The 19,454-nt window shown below is 50.7% G+C and overlaps 2 protein-coding genes across 4 annotated transcripts in view; one reads left to right on the top strand and one right to left on the bottom strand.

Annotated features, from left to right (window-relative positions):
- KIAA0319L (KIAA0319 like) overlaps positions 1-7,116 on the bottom strand; it is a 95,636-nt gene extending 88,520 nt beyond the window's left edge. Inside the window, exons 1-2 of one of the 3 annotated variants that reach the window (XM_045548288.1) lie at positions 6,891-7,116; positions 4,092-4,258 (exon numbers count right to left, since the gene is read on the bottom strand). In XM_045548288.1, coding sequence (XP_045404244.1) covers positions 4,092-4,230 — 139 coding nt within the window. In that variant the 5' untranslated portion in view covers positions 4,231-4,258; positions 6,891-7,116. Of the gene's footprint in view, positions 1-4,091; positions 4,259-6,280; positions 6,302-6,890 lie in introns of those variants that run through there. The other 2 variants (XM_045548289.1, XM_045548291.1) reach the window with 2 other exon arrangements.
- A 327-nt stretch (positions 7,117-7,443) lies between these two features.
- NCDN (neurochondrin) lies at positions 7,444-16,458 on the top strand. Its single transcript, XM_045548287.1, has 8 exons — positions 7,444-7,566; positions 7,837-7,904; positions 8,836-8,976; positions 10,049-11,017; positions 12,048-12,289; positions 12,861-13,085; positions 13,486-13,628; positions 14,943-16,458. Exons 2-8 carry the CDS (start codon positions 7,872-7,874, stop codon positions 15,377-15,379), a joined length of 2,190 nt encoding a protein of 729 aa, XP_045404243.1. The 5' UTR covers positions 7,444-7,566; positions 7,837-7,871; the 3' UTR covers positions 15,380-16,458.
- The last annotated feature ends 2,996 nt before the right edge of the window (positions 16,459-19,454 follow it).

Below are 19,454 nucleotides of genomic sequence, written 5' to 3'. Positions count from 1 at the left end.
AGCATATATAACTCTTCAATGTACACAGTCCTTCTTTAGATATGTTTATATATTTGTTATGGTTTTAGTCAAATCTTCTTGGTCTCAAAGGCACCGTGTCTCCTTAAGGTATCTTTGCATACCTCTGCTCTGATTGTGCTGATTTTTTTTCTAGATCCTAATAGGCTCAAGGTTGTGTTGATTTTAAAATTTAATTCTCAAAGGACAATTCCCTTATTTACTAATTCATTGGTTTATTCAGTCAACAAATATTTTTATTCTGTATCTACTATGTGCCAAGCCCTTGGTACCTGCTAAAATACCTAGCATAAGTAAAAGAGGCAAGATTCCTGCTTTGAAGAAGCTGACAATCTATTGTAGAAATTTCCAAATTCTTGGGGTCACTTCACATTTGTCTCCGGAAGAGAACCTCTAGGTCCAAAATGCTATTTTTCAAGCCACTTAACAGTAAATTTAAATAGAAAAACAGTGATTCAATGGCCCACAAGGAAAAAACAGAGCATCTTTTATTAGACAAAATGTAATCACTGCTTTCCAGCAGTGGGGCTTCAGCACTGAATCCAAAAGCAGAAATGAAAAAGAAGCCCACTATGTGCAAGTCAGTGGGTACCTGGGGCTCTACCAAAGATGGGGTAAATGACTAAGCGGTAAACAGGAACGGAGGATAACTGGAGAGCTGTCTTATGCTGGTTGTTTTTTTTTTTAGGAATAATCTATATAATCCATAAGCTAAATAACAACAGCAAACAATCAAGAATATACATTTTATCTGGGAAAAACTTTAGAGCTCAGGTAAAAACTGAATAAAATCATGAACAGATAAATACTGAGTCAGACTACCACCAATAGGTTTTTGCTGCTATTGTTTTGTTATTTCAGGTAGGAGTTTTTCCCCCTTATAAAAAAAAGTTATACAAATACACTGGAAAAAAAGATCTGGAAAACACAGAAAAAGTATAGCGATAATAATGCCACTGCTCAAAAAAACTACATTAACATTCAGTTAGATATCTTGTTTCAGAATGTTTTCTATTATATAACTCTTTTTCTTTTCACAAAATTGACATCATAGTGAATAGGCAGTTGTGTATCTTGCTTTTACCATTTAATATTAGAAGCATTTCCAATGTACTCATTCTTTTAAAATATGAATCTTACTCATTCTTGTACTCATTCTTTTAAAATATGAATCTTAAGGTTAGATAATATTCCACTATGTGAATATGCAAAAATTTCACAATCCTCTTATTTTTTGGGCAGATTATACAATGTTTGCAGAACAGAATAAATGAGTGTTGATGAGTGCTCCTCTTCACAACTCTCTAAATGTACCCTTGAGATACACTCTTAAGAGGGGAATTAAGTCAAAGGATATGAACATTCCAGGGCTCTTGATATTTATGCCAAAAAGTCCTCTGTTCAAACTTCCCAGCACTGTATCAGGGCAACCACATCACCCCTTGGCAGCACAAGATATTTTTACTTTAATCTTCATCAATATGATAGATTAAAAAGGATTTCTCATTTTAATCTGGAGTTCTTTGGTTGGTAATGAGAATGAACATCTTAAAGACATTCATTTTAATTTCTTATTTATGGCACTCTCTATGCCTTTTATTTCTCTACCAGGATATTGTATTTTTTAAAAACTGGATGTGAAAGAGCTCCAATAAATCAAAATATGTAACAAATATGTCTGTCATGTGTTTACATGTCCCCTCAGTTGGAGCACACCTGGCTCTCGATCTTTAATTTCCACAGTTAAAGCACCAAACTTTTCTAAAATGGAACTGGTACAATCTAATCCCCACCAGAACCACTCCTAACAATAACACCTTTGCACTTTTATACTCGATTTGTTCACTGGGATGCTGCATTTAAGCACCAAGCTCAAGGGGTACTAAAGACTTGCCCAATAAGCCCAAAATGCTATGTTTAACCAAGTGCTAGACTGGAAAATACAGAAAAACTTGGAATTGCTTCTTCATCCCCTGTACTTTGAATCCCTCAAATAATAAGCTGCTTATCATGCTTCTGGGTAAAAAAAAAAAATTTTTCTTTGGTCCTCCAAAAGATCACTTATGCAGGGAACACAGGGTAACAGAAGACAAAAAATATGAGCTCTAGAGTGGATAAACCTGGGTTTAGAATCCTGACATGAATCCTGTCATGTTCTTGCTGTGTGACCTTGGTCAAGTCATTTTGCCCCTCTGGGCCTTAAATTCCTTATCTATATGATGAGAATAAAATGATCTGTTTTAAGATTATCATGAAGATTAAATAAAGTATGTAATGTTTACAATCAGGAATTTGGTATGTGGCAGGTACACTTCAAAAAATGTGATTTTCCAGCCAGGCACGGTGGCCCATGCCTGTAATCCTAGCACTCTGGGAGGCCGAGGTGGGAAGACTGCTTGAGCTCAGGAGTTTGAGACCAGCCTGAGCAAGAGCAACACCTCGTCCTCTACTAAAAATAGAAAAAATTAGTGGGGCATGGTGGTGTGCACCTGTAGTCCCAGCTACTCAGGAGGCTGAGGCAGGAGTTTCACTTGAGCCCAGGAGGCTGAGGTTGCAGTGAGCTATGATGACACCACTGCACTCTAGCCCGGGCGACAGAGTAAGTCTGTCTCAAAAAAAAAAAAAAAAAATGTGATTTTTTTCTACTCTGACGGTGCTAAAACAATTATTTATGTAATTCAAATGATCTTACATAAAGTGTTGGCCTGATGGTCTGCTGTCCCAGCAAAGCATCATCTAGGGTAAAAATATTTAGGTCAGCTTTCTGTCAACTGTGATTTCCACCACTATAATTATGCAATCATCAACTGCCACTGCAAGAAACAAAAACCCCAAAGTTGATGTTACTGAAATTGCTAAATTCAGTAATTACTTGGGTCTCAAGATTATGAACACCAATTCCTATAAGAAAGCAACAAAAATCTTTGTAATTATAGGAGCAAAAGGCTAATTAGTTATCCCAGACAGCAGTCTCTACAGAAGGCTTTGGTCACTGCCCAGAATGGCTGCATACTCAAAAGTCTTTCTCAAACTGCTGTTTTCTCACACTCCATACTTTGGAAGGAACAATGTTAACAAACGAACTGAAAGAAAAAAGACAGAAAGAAAGGGTATTCTCCTTTGAAATTTGTCCTTGTTGGTACTGATTCCTGGCAAGAGGCTTTACCCTGGTGCAATAATCTCCAGGAGAAATGCATACTGTAAAATCTACCAACATAGACCCTTTCTATGGAAAAGGCAAGGCACACAGTTTCCCTGTAAGTGTAGATTCCCTTAGGAAAGGAACGGAATCAAAGTATCATTTACTAAGCATCTATGTTCAGAGTGCTGTACTACATGCTTTAATTACAATATCCCTCAAATCAAACTATGAGGTAGATATTATCCTTTCTCAAAGACACTAAGTAACTTGCCCAAGGTTTTATAGTCCTTAAGTGGAAACATCCAGCTCCAGGACTCCAATCTGTCTACCTTTGAAACCTTTTTGTTTTCAATACAGTTTTGTCAAATCTCAAAATGATCATGCCAATTCTCCCTTATAAGAAAGAATCCAATTTAAATTTGGGTTCCAAAAAAAAAACAGGCTGGGCACGGTGGCTCACACCTGTAATCCTAGCACTCTGGGAGGCCGAGGCAGGTGGATCACTCGAGGTCAGGAGTTCAAGACCAGCCTCAGCAAGAGCGAGACCCCGTCTCTACTAAAAATAGAAAGAAATTATCTGGCCAACTAAAACATATATATAGAAAAAAATTAGCTGGGCATGGTGGCACATGCCTATAGTCCCAGCTACTGGGGAGGCTGAGGCAGTAGGATCGCTGAAGCCCAGGAGTTTGAGGTTGCTGTGAGCTAGGCTGACGCCATGGCACTCACTCTAGCCCAGGCAACAAAGCGAGACTCTGTCTCAAAAAAAAAAAAACAAATAAACACAACAGACTGAGAATCCACCAAAAGAATGACCATTTCTGTCAATTAGCAGATTGCTTTCCTGCCTCCCAATACCCCTTAAAATGAACTGAGGGACTCACACAGGGTGCCCTTTTTTATAATCTTAAATCTATAAAGAAAATGGTACCTGTTGACAACCACAGAGCACTGAAGCAAAAGCAAGTATAAAACAGGTACAGGCTTCTCAACCACTTCACAGATGTCTGCCAATATCCTGATAAAATCCAGGAAGCAGGACTTGGCATGACTCCCAGCCTCTTCTCCATGGCCTTCCAGACAGGCGGAACCAGTACACTAGAAAGACAAAAAGAGAAGAAATTGTACGCCAAGTAATTAATAATTGATTCCTGGAAATGTGGAATGCTAGAGAATTTGACAGATTAGGGGAAAGAGAAATTTCAAGTCTGTCTTTTACTGCTTATTCCTGCCTATAAATTTTAAATCTGAGCTTTGACATAGCCTATAATTATCAGGATAACAACATGGCAAGGGATGGATATGAAACGAATCCTTAAAAACTGAAACACTTTAGAGTCCATTATTTTCTAATCTAAGAGTAAATCATCTGTGTGATAGAATGGAAAGAGTATTAGCCTGAAAATAAGATCTGAGTTTAAGTTAAAGTTCTGCTACTGACAGCTTTATGACTTTGACCAAACATACTTTCTTATCTATGACAAGAGGTTGGACCTTCAGAAGTAAACTAACCTGAGGGTTATGTCTGGCCCAGTGTTTAAAAAATTTTTAATACGATTGTCTTTAGGCAGCACATGCAACTCTCCAGTTTGCTACTGTCCCCACTCACCACTATTACCTTAAAAATCTATTCAACTTACACCTCAATGTTAACCACCCCCCATCCCTGCACTGTGCTGGCTACCCTAGAACCTAGAGGCTGTATGATTTAGGTCCCTTTCAGCAGAAAAACAGATTTTCCGTGTTTCTCCCCTCTTATACAACTTTGCTATATTGTATAAATTATTATATAAATCTTGGCAACATTATGAGGGTTAATTGAATTCTGAAGAAGCAACTCAAAAATCTTCTGTCCTAACTACGCACCACATCTGGCATATGATACAAGCTGACAACCCCTAACCCCCATCCCCAGCCAACATACAGGGAGATCCGCACTGCCTGGGTTGGATATCAATGCTGACTAATGCCAGAAAACAGACAGACGCACACACAGCTAAAAATGTGAGGTGCAGCCCACCCAAAAAAAAAAAAAGGCTTTCACTATGCCATAAGCATCTGAAAGACTTCATCTTTCTCATTCACTTCCATCCACTACTATTTCTAGCTGTTGTGTATTGTATTTATGGGAGCAGGGGACAGAAAAGAGGTGTGTGGGCCAGAGACATGTTCAAGAGATTATGAAACGCAGCCTAAGTTAGAAAGTATATCCAGCAACTTCTCTAGCCTCCCAAGATGGAATGGGTAAGTATGCATGCGTGTGGTGTGTGTGTGTGTGAATCTTACCCAATACATTTCTGCCTACCACAAACGGATTTAAAACTCAAGGTGACTCAACACCTGTCATTAATAGCCTTATAGGTGGGTGGGAGAAGCAGAAAAGAAATGAATAGGTTTTGAAAACAGGAGTAATAAACACTGTTAGACTAGCAAGCTGATTAGAAGTGCAATGTGTTACAAACCCTGCATTATAGAGCAGCAGAATTACTTTCATTTGAACTCCCAACCGGTCATTCTTCTGAAACCTACAATCGCCCAAGAGCACAAATCACTGCTAGGGTCCAGTTAAAGGCTTGCTGACCAGAGGCAGGAACAACACATCACCAGGAGCCAAACAGTTTGTTGTGGAATCAAAGGGTAACAACCCAGGGAGAGAACACACACCCCCACAATACTTGACAAATGAAAATTTAGAAAAGCTTGCAATAGTTCTGGCATTTAGGGCGTTACAAGTACACCCAAAATAAAAGCACTCTGTTACAGCAGCTGTTCAGACAGAGCAGGGGGTAATGTTTACTTAATACTTCAGGTTGATGGGGGATGTATCATAGTTCAGTCTGTCAGCTACATACGTGGAACTCCATTTATGTACACAGCGATAAGATATGTTTGAACAACCACAGAGCACGACTGAAACAGCCTATTCAGCTGGTATGAGTAATCAAGAATAAAGCTCTTTTTAAAAAAGTCTCAGATATTTGGGAAAGTTACAGAACAGACTGCCATGAATAGCTTTGCTTATATTTGCAGACATTGTTTTCCAAATAGCTGGAAAAATGAACAGATTGTTCTGGGAGGTCGTCTTTCCAATTTGTTCCTAGTTTTCTGTCTGTTGCTCACACAAGAAAGCACGAGGAGAGTGGCTAATGCTCTTCACTAACTGCAACTGTTGTCTGTTGGGCACAACCACCATGAGATGAGAGAATGCAAAGCTTTCTTGAATTCCGCCTGTTGTTTTCTATTTTGACTTCCTTCACTTCACCTTTGTGCTCACTGCAGCCACCACGGGACCCTGTGTGGGGCATAATTTTCAAAATCCTGAATGAGGTAGGTTTCACATCATAACTTACACATCGTGCTAAACCCCGCCCCCCTTATTCTGCACCAGCTTTCTATTAACATATTGGTGAGGAGACCAAACACCAGAGACAGCAGCTAAGGGCGAAGCTGCAGAGGTCAAGGGTGGAAGGACGACAGCGCCCCCAAGCCCAGTCTGTCCGCCTGTCAGGGGATGGAGGGAGCTGCACTACCAGGCCCGGGCCGAAAGCAGCAGAGTCCAGCCTGGGACCCAAGCTGCGCACCTGCAAGGCCAGAAGAGCCTGGCTGCCCTGGCCGGCCAGGAGCGCCACCTCCGGGTCCCGACACCCGGCCAGCGCACCCCGAATCCCGCCTGCCCCTCCCCTGAGTTCATGGTCCTCGGCCTGGCAGCCAGCTGCCCCCGGCCACCTACCGGGGCTCAGGGCCACATAGCAAGGCCCCGGCTCTCGGCGGCCTCCGCCTCCTCCTGGTCCATGGGCTCAGGGGCCCCAACCTTCGCTCCCTTCACCCGGAGGAGGAGGAAGGGGAAGAAGGTAGTGCGGGTTCCCCACCCGGACAGCTACCTCTCGCCTCAGCCTCCCAGGACAGCGACAGCGGCCGGAAACGCCGCCTCCTCCCACCTCCCGAGGCTCAACCCGGAAATACACTCTCTTGCTAACCAAGACCTCCCGCCCCTCCCCCCGGAAGCGCAATTCCAGCTGCGAGCCCGAGGGGGAGGAGGGGCAGTGCTGGGTGGGTAGAACTACGCACAAGCGAAAAGATCTGGGCCCCCAGCCTCTCGCTTCGCGCTCTCCAGAGGCAATCTGCACCTTGCCTCCTTTGCACGAGCCCCAGGCCCCAGACTCTGGCATTACCCACAAGCAAGATGGCGGCAACGGCAGCAACCCCTACGGCTTAGCGCCCAGACATGCCATTGGCCAGAGCCTGGAGTGAAGCGGCCGCGGATTGGCCGAGAGCGTTGCGGGGGTGGGGGTGGAGCTGCAGTAGCCTGGAGCACGGAGTGGGCAACGCGGCGTGAGCAGCGGCTTCAGGCTCCCGGAGCATCGCGCTCGCTCGGAGAAGACTTCGCCGCTCGGGGCCGCAGCCTGGTGAGCTCAGCCCCCTTCAGGCCCTCCCCTGCATCCCAGCCGGGGCCTCTCCGAGCCGTCGCTGATCGATGCCGACACACCCCGGGGACCCTATCGCGACTCCATCGTGCCATATCGCGACATCATCGCACCCTGTCGAGACTCCATTTTGTCACAACCCTTTTCAATATATATCTTTTTTTTTTAATTTGCCCTGTCATCTTTGGGGGCTGTCTCCCATGTTGTGATTTTGCCGTGATCTCTCCGTGACATCACCGCGCCATCGTGAAGTGTGATCTCATCGCCGCCCTGTCGTGACTTCATCAATGTCGTGTTGTGACCTGGCTGCGGTGGGACAGGTGGTGACCGCCAGGAACCCTCCTTCCCTTCTCATCTCCCCATCTCAGCAGCCCCGCTTCGATTATCCGGCTTTTGGATTCTCCGTGTCCTGGGAACTCTCCGGGACCCCTTCTTGCTTCTCCAGCCTCTGCTGGCATCCACAGGCTGGTAGCGGGACGGGGAGAGCGAGGAGAGGGAACGCAAAGGGTTAATTTTGCTGCTGCTGCTGCTGCTGCTGCTGCTGCTGCTGCTGCTGCTGCTGATGTTGCTGCTGTTGCTGTTGCTGCTGCAGCCTCTGCCTTAGGGAGGGAAGGGAGAGGAGGCAAGGAGCCTGCGGGGGCGACTGAGAGCCCTGGCTGGAGGGTTGGGGTCCCCAGAGGGGCCTCCAAGCCTTCCCTTCTGAGCACCTTGTATTCTCACTTCTGCTAAAGCTCATCGCCTGCCTCTGAAGAAGGGAGGGGAAAGGAAGCCTAGGATGTCCTTTTCCCCTATGTCAGCCTGAGTCCGGATAATCGAACTTCATCCCTATATGTCTCCATTCCTCCCTGTCTGTCCTCACCACTCACTCCCTCTGTGCCTTGGTGGAGGAAGATAAAACCTGGACTCTGGTGCTAGGGGGACAGCCAAGCAGTGAAGCCAGCCCCCTCCCACCCCCAGGAGATTGGTGAGGAGAGCTGTCCAGCTGAACAGCAGGGTGCATGGTCCTTTCCCGCTTTCTGGAGGTGACCTTGGACCAGGGTCCCTTTTTCATCCCTAAGGATTTGCAGGTCCAGGCCCTTAAAGGGGCTCCCCCAAGGGAAGTCAGTCCTGAGGAGCTCCCCCTCTCCAAGTCCTCTCCTCCTCTCCCTCTGTACTAATCCCTCCCCCACTCCCTCCATCCTCCAGTCTCACCCCCACCCCACCCCCGTTCCTCCTCTGCAGAGCGATGCTCAGTCCCTCTTGTGTTCACAGTTGGGCAAGGCGGGCATCATGGCCTCGGATTGTGAACCAGCTCTGAACCAGGCAGAGAGCCGAAACCCCACCCTGGAGCGCTACCTGGGAGCCCTCCGTGAGGCCAAGAATGACAGCGAGCAGTTTGCAGCCCTGCTGCTAGTAAGGAACTGGTTGGAAATTGAGAGGTGGGAAGGTCTGGGTGGTTGGGCCCCCAAGGAATGGGGTCAGCGAGTCCCCAAGGTTAAGTAGGTTTTGCTGGCATCTCTGAAGGCACCAAAGAAGACCCAAGACTCCTACCTTTGTGCTCTTTTTTGCTCCCCTTAGAACAAGGGTAAATAAGGCTGTGGCACTAGAAGCCTTGGTGGAGGCTGCCTAGGTCTGCTTTCTGGGCGTCCCAGAGCAGATGGGAGCTGACTCATAGGGTAACAGCAGCAGGTAGTAACTAGTGCAGAGTACTTGAGGGCTGGGGATGATTGTTCTGGGCCTGGAGAGAGTAACAGGACTGGAAGTGGCTGGGGAGGGGTCTTAGGGATGGCCAGGATGGCAGTAGATAGATTAAGGTAAGGGAGCTGGTTCAGGGCTTAGCCCTGTTGGAGGAACCCAAGCTGGGGACAGCAGAGCAGGAGCTGCAGTGCTAGGAAGGGGGGGGTTGGTGTGTGGGGGGTGAAGGGAGGAGGGAGTACAGCCGCTGCTTGTTTGCCATGGCAACAGGGAGAAGGCTCTGGAGTCAAAGGCTCACACTGCAGCAGAGGAGGTGTTTAGGTGAAATGTAAGGGGAAATGTTTTGACAGGCAGAGCGGCGAGACACAGGAGCCATTTCCCCTGAGAAGGTGGCAGAAATGGATCAGGGACTTCTCTGGAGGGAGCAATTAGGGAAGGATGTAAATCCTTGAGGGATTTTAAACATTGAGTGCTAAGCCCCTTCCAACCCAGGTTGTGGGCATCTAGATTAGACATCAGGAAGAACTTCCTAACTGGCCAGGTGATGAAATGCCCAAATGAGTAGTTGAGGAGGACTAGATGTCCCTTTCCCAGGACAGCAGATGAGAGGGATCCCAAAGGTCACACCTATCTGTCTCCAAGGAGAAGGAAGTTGCTAGATGAAATGACCACAGAGTGAGTCAAGTTGCATAACCTAATCCTGCTAGTCCTCAATGCCCCGGGGTGCAGGGAAGGAACAGTCTTTGCCACTTCTTCCTTTCATCCTGCTGATAGCACATACCCCCTATAGGTGACCAAGGCAGTCAAAGCAGGTGACATAGATGCCAAAACTCGGCGGCGGATCTTCGATGCCGTTGGCTTCACCTTCCCCAATCGTCTCTTGACCACCAAGGAGGCGCCAGATGGCTGCCCTGACCACGTTCTCCGTGCCCTGGGTGTGGCCCTACTGGCCTGCTTCTGCAGTGACCCTGAACTGGCCGCCCATCCCCAGGTTCTGAACAAGATTCCCATCCTTAGCACCTTCCTCACAGCCCGGGGGGACCCGGACGATGCTGCCCGCCGCTCCATGATTGATGATGCCTACCAGTGCCTGACGGCTGTAGCAGGCACACCCCGAGGGCCCCGGCACCTCATTGCTGGTGGCACCGTGTCTGCCCTGTGTCAGGCATACCTGGGGCATGGCTATGGTTTTGACCAGGCTCTGGCACTCCTGGTGGGGCTGCTGGCTGCTGCCGAGACACAGTGCTGGAAGGAGGCAGAGCCCGACCTGCTGGCTGTGTTGCGAGGCCTCAGCGAGGATTTCCAGAAAGCCGAGGATGCCAGCAAGTTTGAGCTCTGCCAGCTGCTGCCCCTCTTTCTGCCCCCAACAACCGTGCCCCCCGAATGCCTCCGGGATCTGCAGGCTGGGCTGGCACGCATCCTGGGGAGCAAGCTGAGCTCCTGGCAGCGCAACCCTGCACTGAAGCTGGCAGCCCGCCTGGCGCACGCCTGCGGCTCCGACTGGATCCCCGCGGGCAGCTCCGGGAGCAAGTTCCTGGCCCTGCTGGTGAATCTGGCGTGCGTGGAGGTGCGGCTGGCACTGGAAGAGACAGGCACGGAAGTGAAAGAGGATGTGGTGACCGCCTGCTATGCCCTCATGGAGTTGGGGATCCAGGAGTGCACCCGCTGTGAGCAGTCACTGCTTAAGGAGCCACAGAAGGTGCAGCTCGTGAGCGTCATGAAGGAGGCCATCGGGGCTGTCATCCACTACCTGCTGCAGGTAAGGCTGTAGTGACCCACAGAGGGAGCCCAGGGTTGGGGGTGCCAGTGCAGGGGCCGGAAGGCAAGGGAAAGGGGCGTAATGGGGAGAGACAAAGCCGCATGTACACTCGCTGATACTGTAGCAAGCACACCAGGGAGTAGTGTGCGGGGGAGCCTCCCTCCCTCTCCCTCCCTCCCTGATCCTCCACACAAGCACCAGAACCACACACCATATGTGCACTCACACCACAGTACACACGCACACACAACACAGTAACCTCCCACTCACACGATGCTCCCCAATACACATACACTACACGCCACACATCTCTCCCCAACACACACTCACAAAATTGAAGCAGTCTGTTCCGCTTACTCTGTAGCATTGTTTTACATGCGTACACACACACACACAGCCAAACTTGTAACGGTGCAGGGAAAAGGAGCAGGGCTGGCTGCCTAGTTTCTGGCCTCCGCAGATGTCCAGCTAAATCCATCTGACTTCCTTCACTATGTCCCCTCGTCCCTCCCCATCTGAGAATCCAGCTATCCTGTTCCACAGGGATTCCGTCATGACTCTGGTCTCTTTAGTGGTCTGCTCCAGCCACTGAACTCACCAGCCATATATCCCACGCACCATGCTAAGCTCTTGTCTTCTTCTCTGAATTAGCCCAAACCAGAGCCTTCCCTCCCACCCCAGGTCAGAGCTGCTGTAGATGGAGTGTTTACTGTGAGTTTCCCCTAGGCTTGAGATACTTTAGAGGCAAGGAGACAGGGGGATGCAACGAGTGCAGGGGCATGTCCAAGATCCAGTTCTCTAGGCTGCACTGAGAGCCTGGCCTGCTCTGTACCAGGCCTTTGTTGGATATGTCCCTACCTTGTGCCAGGTGCTGGGTACACAGGTAGAATATGGCTTCTTGCCTGTCTTTAAAGGGCTCACAGGGCAGAATTCCCTTCTAGCTGTGCTATTCCTAGGCTGGCTGGCAGGCTGGCCAGGCAGGGAAGGGTCTCTGGCCCTGCTCCATCTCAAGGGGGTCCTGTGGCAACAGGTGGGGCCGGAGAAGCAGAAGGAGCCCTTTGTGTTTGCCTCGGTGCGGATCCTGGGTGCCTGGCTGGCCGAGGAGACCTCATCCTTGCGTAAGGAGGTGTGCCAGCTGCTGCCCTTCCTCGTCCGCTATGCCAAGACCCTCTACGAGGAAGCAGAGGAGGCCAATGACCTTTCCCAGCAGGTGGCCACCCTGGCCATCTCCCCCACCACCCCAGGGCCCACCTGGCCAGGAGATGCTCTCCGGTGAGTTTGTAGTTACAGTCTGTCCCATAGACCATTCTCAAGAACAGTATAACACGTGGACACCCCTTCCTCCAAAACTGGGCTGTGCCAGGCTTCCTGGTTGGACCATGAGATTTCCCTCAGGGTTATTTCTGTTTGTTTTTGGGGGCTTGTTTCCACAGGACTCCTCAGCTGCCAAATGTCACTTGCCAACCCCAGAGTTTTCAATTAAAAGAGAACTTATACTTACTGAGCATCTACTACAAGCCAGGTATTTTGCTATACCCTGTACCAAAACGATCTCATTTGGTCCACACAGCAAATCTGACATAAGTCTCATCCACATTTTAAAGATGAGGAAACTGAGGCTCACAGAGGTTAAAGCAACTTGCCCAGAGTCACAGTACATGGCAGAGCCCAAGTTTGGTGCTGGGTCTGTGTGGCTCTCAAGCTGGTACTTTTTCTGTGATACCTAGGAGACGGGTCCTTTTCCCCACCTGTCCTTTCTGTTAGGCAGGGTGACCTCAAAAGGGAATCTGTGCACCTTCGTCTCTCCCAACCCCACACACGTGTGTCCCTTCCACACCCCCAGGCTCCTTCTGCCCGGCTGGTGCCACCTGACTGTCGAAGATGGGCCCCGGGAGATCCTGATCAAGGAAGGGGCCCCCTCGCTCCTGTGCAAGTATTTCCTGCAGCAGTGGGAGCTCACATCCCCTGGCCATGACACCTCAGTGCTGCCCGACAGCGTGGAGATCGGCCTGCAGACCTGCTGCCACATCTTCCTCAACCTTGTGGTCACCGCACCAGGGCTGATCAAGTGAGGGGCTCGGGAGAGGTTGGCGGGGAGGCCAGAGGAGGGAAAGGGGGCACCCAATTGCCTTGACTCTCAATCTCCTACTTCCCTGTGTTCGTGGGTTTCTGTTAGCATTAGAGTGAAAGGGTCTCAGAGTAGACAAAGCCAGCCCCCCACAAGGATGTGGTGTGTCTGGAACCCCCAGGTACTACGTCAGCATGTCTACCTGCTCCAGCCATAACCGTTTCTGCTCTCCAGATGCCGTGGTTGGGGTCCAAAGTTAACTCTTCACCCTGTGCCTAATTTTTTGCCAAACCCTGGCCAGGTGAAGCTGGGAGCTCCGGATCCCAGGTTTTCTGAAGGGCTTGGCCTGGCTCTACTAACTGCCCACCTGCCTCCATCTCTCCCTCCCTTTCCTCCCCAGGCGTGATGCCTGCTTCACGTCTCTCATGAACACCCTCATGACGTCGCTGCCCGCACTAGTGCAGCAGCAGGGAAGGCTGCTTCTGGCTGCCAATGTGGCCACCCTGGGCCTGCTCATGGCCCGGCTCCTCAGCACCTCTCCAGGTAAGCCCTGGGGACCCAGTACTCATGGGTGAGGGTGAAAGACCTGGGTGGACCTGCTGTATCCTTGGCAAAAGTTACCATTTTCAGAAAATGGTTTTGCACAATTTTCTAATCGAGAGGAAATCTTTGCAGTACATCTCCACTCCCACCTTTCTTCCCAAAATGATAACATTCTCTTTCTTCTGAAGACTTTTAAGGCAAGGTCTGGTGGGTGTTAAGTACAGACCTGCTCAGAGGCACAGGCATAGGCACCTGGGATTCCTGGCAGCCCAAGAAATCTGAATCCTGTGTTTTCAAGGTGGAGCCACCCCCAGCCTTGAGTCAGAAACCTGACTTCTCTCCATTGATGTTTTTCTCTGCTCAACACTTCACCTCCCTCAGTGACAGGCATCAGCACTCCGTGCCCCTCTGTGCACACCTTCCCCCGAACGCTGCCTCACCCTGGCTGTAAGCAGGGGGAGGGGTACCCTCTCCAGCCCCTGGCAGCCCTCTGTGTCTCCCACTTTGGCCGTGGGTGTCTGCTTGGGTCCCTCTGTCCCTGCCTGTTCCCTCTGCCCCATCTGTCAGGTTGGAGGAGCTGAACAGATGCCTGGGAACAGGGTGTAACGTGCCCGTCCCTCAGCTGCCTCTCTGTTCCCTGTGTGGGGATCCCAGCAGGGTACCTAGCAGTGGGAAGGGGAGCATGTCCCTGTGGACCAAGAACTCCCTCTGCACTCTCAGTCCCAGCCTGCATCTGCACAGCCCCCACTGTCACAGTCCCAGTGCTGACTCACCCACAAATGCCACCAGGTTAGGCTAACAGCCTACTGGAGTGCACCTGCAGTGTTGGGGTGAACCCCTGCGTGGCAGGTAAGCAGAAGCCAGGTCACTTGCTCACGTTCCCCTTTGGCACCCTCTTTGGGCCCAAGAATCAAACTGGTGCAACCTCCTTAGCCTGTGGAAGAGCGCAGGGCCCTGCAGCTGCCCAGGGCAGCACCGTAACAACCCCGGGCAGGGCTGTCTCCCCTACCTGACCATGTGCTCACACCCTCTCCCATACCAGGGGTCTTGGTGGTTGAATGTACCAAGATTACTGCTTTTGATTCTCACAACAAATTTCTAAGATTGACACTTTTGGCCCCATTTTACAAATGAAGAAACTGAGACCCCAAAAAAGTTAATTATCCAAGGTCACACAGTAAGTAAGTGTCAAAGGTGGGGTTTGAGCCCAGGCCACGCTTCAGCCCCAGTGTGTCCACGCAGAAGGGGAAAGTGAGGGTCTGGCGCGGCAGCCAGCCCATCCGGTTCATGCCCCGTTCCCTCCGTGCCTTCCAGCTCTGCAGGGAACACCAGCATCCCGAGGGTTCTTCGCAGCTGCCATCCTCTTCCTATCGCAGTCCCACGTGGCGCGGGCCACACCTGGCTCAGACCAGGCAGTGCTGGCCCTGTCCCCTGACTACGAGGGCATCTGGGCCGACCTGCAGGAGCTCTGGTTCCTGGGCATGCAGGCCTTCACAGGCTGCGTGCCACTCCTGCCCTGGCTGGCCCCCGCTGCCCTGCGCTCCCGCTGGCCGCAGGAGCTGCTCCAGCTGCTAAGCAGCGTCAGCCCCAATTCCGTCAAGCCCGAGATGGTGGCCGCCTATCAGGGTGTCCTGGTGGAGTTGGCGCGGGCCAACCGGCTGTGCCGGGAGGCCATGAGGCTGCAAGCGGGCGAGGAGACGGCCAGCCACTACCGCATGGCCGCCTTGGAGCAGTGCCTGTCAGAGCCCTGAGGGGTGTCCACTGGGGACAGACCCAGGGGCGGGCAGCGAGGGAAGGAGGGAGGAGGCATCTTCCCTGAAGCCCCCATCTGGACCCCCCTCCCTAGACTTCCCCCCGAAACACCCCAGCTTTCTGGCTTTTCCGAGGACAAGGGCGTAAGTGCCCACCCCTCAAGCGTAAGGAACTGCGTTCCGTCCCCCAGGCCCCCTTGGGGGCAGGGATTGGCTTGGAAATCAACGTGGTTGTCCCCGCCAGGCCGGGGAAGGTTGGAGCAGCCCCCAGGGAGGGGGGCACTAAGTGTCATTGTGCCCAATGTCTGGCTCCCCCACAGGAGGGAGGCCCCAGGGTAGGACAGGGCTGGCAGGAACTGACTGCCTTGGCCCATGTGCCCTGCCGGCCAGGGCGTGGGCTCCCGTAGGCTGTGGTGCCCCCTCTGGCCTCCCAGGTCCACATCCTTCAAATTGGCCCTTTAGCTCTTGCCCTTGGTCCCCTTGGGCAGAGAGCAGGCTCAGGCCATTGACATCGCAGTTCTTCCTATCAACTTCAGTGACCCAGGGTCTGAACTGCCCCCATCCTTCCAGGGCAGCCAGGGGCAGACAGGCCTGGTGGGGGCTGGGGAAACCTCCTTCCACCAAAACTTCTTTGAGGGGACCCAGGAGTCCTTGGGCCTGGGTCTCTAAGCCTTTGTGTCGTGTTGCAGCAGAGTGACAATAGGGGTTGGGGGGGGTATTTATTTTGACTGTCCTTATCCTTGCTTGGGCACCTGAGCATCTGATCCCTGTCACCCTGGTGCCACCTGGCCTGGCTGGAGCCAGGAACAGGAGGGACACTTCCCTAAAATCCGCATGTTTCCCTGGTGATTGCACCCCACTACCACCGTGGTGCCTGGCTTTAACTCCCACCCCTGCTATGAATCCTCTCTGCAGAGAGACGCGACTGGCGGCTCCAGCAGGGACTACCTTTCCCAGGGGTACTCCCCCCACACCTGATCCCTTGCTTCCCTCCCCCCTTCCCCCAGTGCGTTCTGTAATCGCCAAGTTCAAAGCTGTGCACATGTGGACACTCAATAAATGTTCATTGGTGACGAGAAGCCTCCTGCGTGATCTGCCCCGCACTTGTTCTCCCTTCCAGTCCCGTCAGCTCATGACTACCATTTGGTGAACACACGCCCTGCTAAGCACACTTCACAAGCGTTACCTCATTCCGCCCTCCCAAGAATCCTATGAAGAAGGCACTATAAGCCCGATTTTACAGATGAAGAAACTTAGTCATGGATACTTGTTGCAGTGAGTAGGTGCCAGAGCCAGGACTCCACACAGGCCGTCAACTCCCCAGCCCACACCTTTCATCGGTACAGCAGGTTGCCAAACTCAGATATTAATGTGGCCAGGCCCGGTGGGGGCTCTGGTGTTCTTGGGTGCAAACAAAGCACTGTGTCTCCCCCGCCCCCCCCCATGCATGGAGTTGCCAGGTAGCACTGCTACATCCTAGAATTTTTTAAGGAAGTCAGAAATACTTTTTAATGTGAAACCCAACTTTTGAATGTTGGTAACCATTTTTCTTAATTAAATACTAACTCAGCGAAACATGCAGGCCAACTGTAACTCCCAGATTACCAGCTGTTGACCTCTGTTCTATGCCAAGCAAGAAGGGGAGGGGCCTGAGAGCCTCAGCAGGAAATGAGCCAAGCACCCACTGCCTCACCAGGCCTGAGCCAAAGCTGTCAGGTTGGACCCAGACCAGCCCCAGGCCCACACCCTCTGCAGACTCCTCCACCTAAGCCCTCAGACCTACAAGCATCCACTGAGCATGTCCTATGCCTGCCTGTGGTTGGCTATGCATAGACAGAGAGGGATACTTATTTACCAGATGTACTGAAGGCCCTCTTACCATGGGTTCTCCAGGGTAAATATGAAAAGACATAGACCCTGCACTCAAAGCAGCTTAAAATCTAGGGGGGAGACACACGAGGCGACTTAGACTTGTAAGCAATAGCTTCTATGAAGGTCCAAACAAAGTGAAGCTGGAGGGTGAGAGTCCCTTAGCCTGGCTGAATAAGTCTGGGAAAACACACCAACTATTTGCTCTGAGACCTGAGGGTGAGGGGGATTGCCAGGCAGACAAGCAGAGGAACAGACATACAAGCACGAGAACTGCCAATGCTTTATTATTGCCACAGTGCAGAGTGTGAAGTGGTAAATGGTGAAAAATGAGGCTGGACCAGTAGGCATGGACCAGATCCTGCTAGTGTGCTGTGCTCAGAGGCTTAGATAGGGGGTCACACTGAGAGATCAGACTGCAGACTTCTGAGTAGATTGAATGTGATTCAGTTTGCATCTGGGGGAGATGATGGGGCTGCAAGAGGGATGACAGGGAGCTTAGGGAGGAGGCGATAAGTCTGTACTCAGCCAGTGGCAATGAAGATGGGGAAGATACAGGTAGGAGTTAGTTAATAGGACTTGGCGATTAATGGGAAGTGAAGAGGGATAAAGGAAAGGGGAGAAAGAGCCCAGGATGACCCCCAGGTTCCCGATCTAAGCCCTGGAGTGTATAATGGGGCCATTCACTGTCATGGTGAGCACTGGGAGAAAAACAGGTGTGGAAAATACAAGCTCAGTTCTAGGAATAGTGAATTTGTGCTGCTTGCAAATATCCAAGGGTAGTTACTTTCTGTGGTCTGAGGTTCAGAGAGAGGTCTGGGCAACTGACAGATCTGGGAGTTGTCAGCATAGAGGGTCCTTAAAACCATGGGAGTCACTGAGATCATCTGGGGAAGTGAAAAGGGAAGGGAAGGGGCCCAAAGCAAGTGATAACCACTCATGGTCCATGCTGTCAAGGTGCTCTTCCTCCTGCAGGAGGGGTTTTGAACCCTGCAAAGCTCCGTAATACCAGGCAGACTGAGTTCTGTATTTTAATGAGATGTGGCCAGAGAGTTCTGGGCTCCCGCATGGGGAGGAGGCAGGGCTGGGACCGCGCTTGCTCCTTGTTAATTCAACTGAGGGGAAAAGGGAGACCTGAGCTGCAGTTATGAGATCTAACCACAAGGTGGCACCTTGGCATCTCCTTGTGCCACATTTCTCCACCTGCAAACACTCAGCCAGGCTCAGAGCAGGATGTTGTCAAAGGCTGGGAGGAGGAGGGTGGCTGTGTCAACAATAAAGGAGGCAGACCTGAGTTTTTTCTTAACATAAGTCCAAATGCAAGCTCACTATTTTTTTTTTTTTTTTGAGACAGAGTCTTGCTCTGTCGCCCCAGGTAGAGTGCAGGGGCATCATCGTAGCTCACTGCAACTTCAAACTCCTGGGCTCAAGTGAGCCTCCTACCTCAGCTCAGTGAGTCCTCCCGAGTAGCTAGGACTACAGACACATCCCACCACGCCTGGCTAATTTTTCTATTTTTGGTAGAGACAGGGTCTCGCTCTTACTCAGGCTGGTCTTGAACTCCTGACCTCCAGTGATCCTCCTGCCTTGGCCTCCCAGAGTGCTAGGATTACAGGCATGAGCCACTGCGCCCAGCCAACAAGCTCACTTTTTGAAAAGAGAGGGAAAAGAGCAATATGCCAAGTATGCCAAGTGGGAGTCCATGTATGTTTGAGCATGCACACCTATGTGTCAATGTATGTCCTATGTTCCTATGTGCACCTGTGTTTCCCATGAATGTCTCTGTGCATGTTGTGTGCCTCATGTTCCCAGGGGTGTCTTCATGTGCACCCCTGTGCCTCCACCTGTGTGCTTGTGTCCCAGAAAGCAGGCAACCAGAAATCCCCACCTTCATGCCTCAGAAAATGAGGAGTCCCTTGGCCCTGAAAGAGAAGGACCCTGAGTCTGAAACCATGGGACTCTGAAATTTTGGGGGGCCCCAAAGCAGCAAAAGACCATGGAGGAAAACATTCCTCTCCCCAGTAGCCGTAAGCAAAATCACTCATTTATCACACGATCTCCTCAGATTATACCTGGGTTCTACATCTAGCTAGCCAGGGTCATGTTCACATAGAGCCTTCCTAAAGGATCTTAATAGATTGAGGAATTCATAAAGTCATCCACTGATTCATTTATCACTTACAGTATTTAATAAGCATTCATTGAC

This window comes from Lemur catta, chromosome 3, assembly GCF_020740605.2.
Source record: "Lemur catta isolate mLemCat1 chromosome 3, mLemCat1.pri, whole genome shotgun sequence".
Taxonomy (NCBI): Eukaryota; Metazoa; Chordata; class Mammalia; order Primates; family Lemuridae; genus Lemur; species Lemur catta.
The sequence above is the reverse complement of the archived record's forward strand: the minus strand, read 5'-3'. Positions and strand labels throughout refer to the sequence as shown.

Bases quoted from the DNA above. Each gene is read 5' to 3' on its own strand.
- NCDN (XM_045548287.1), top strand. From the start codon at position 7,872: ATGTCGTGTTGTGACCTGGCTGCGGTGGGACAG. The intron at 7,905-8,835 runs GTGGTGACCGCC...TTGTGTTCACAG, and splicing joins ACCTGGCTGCGGTGGGACAG to TTGGGCAAGGCGGGCATCAT. The intron at 8,977-10,048 runs GTAAGGAACTGG...TACCCCCTATAG, and splicing joins AGTTTGCAGCCCTGCTGCTA to GTGACCAAGGCAGTCAAAGC.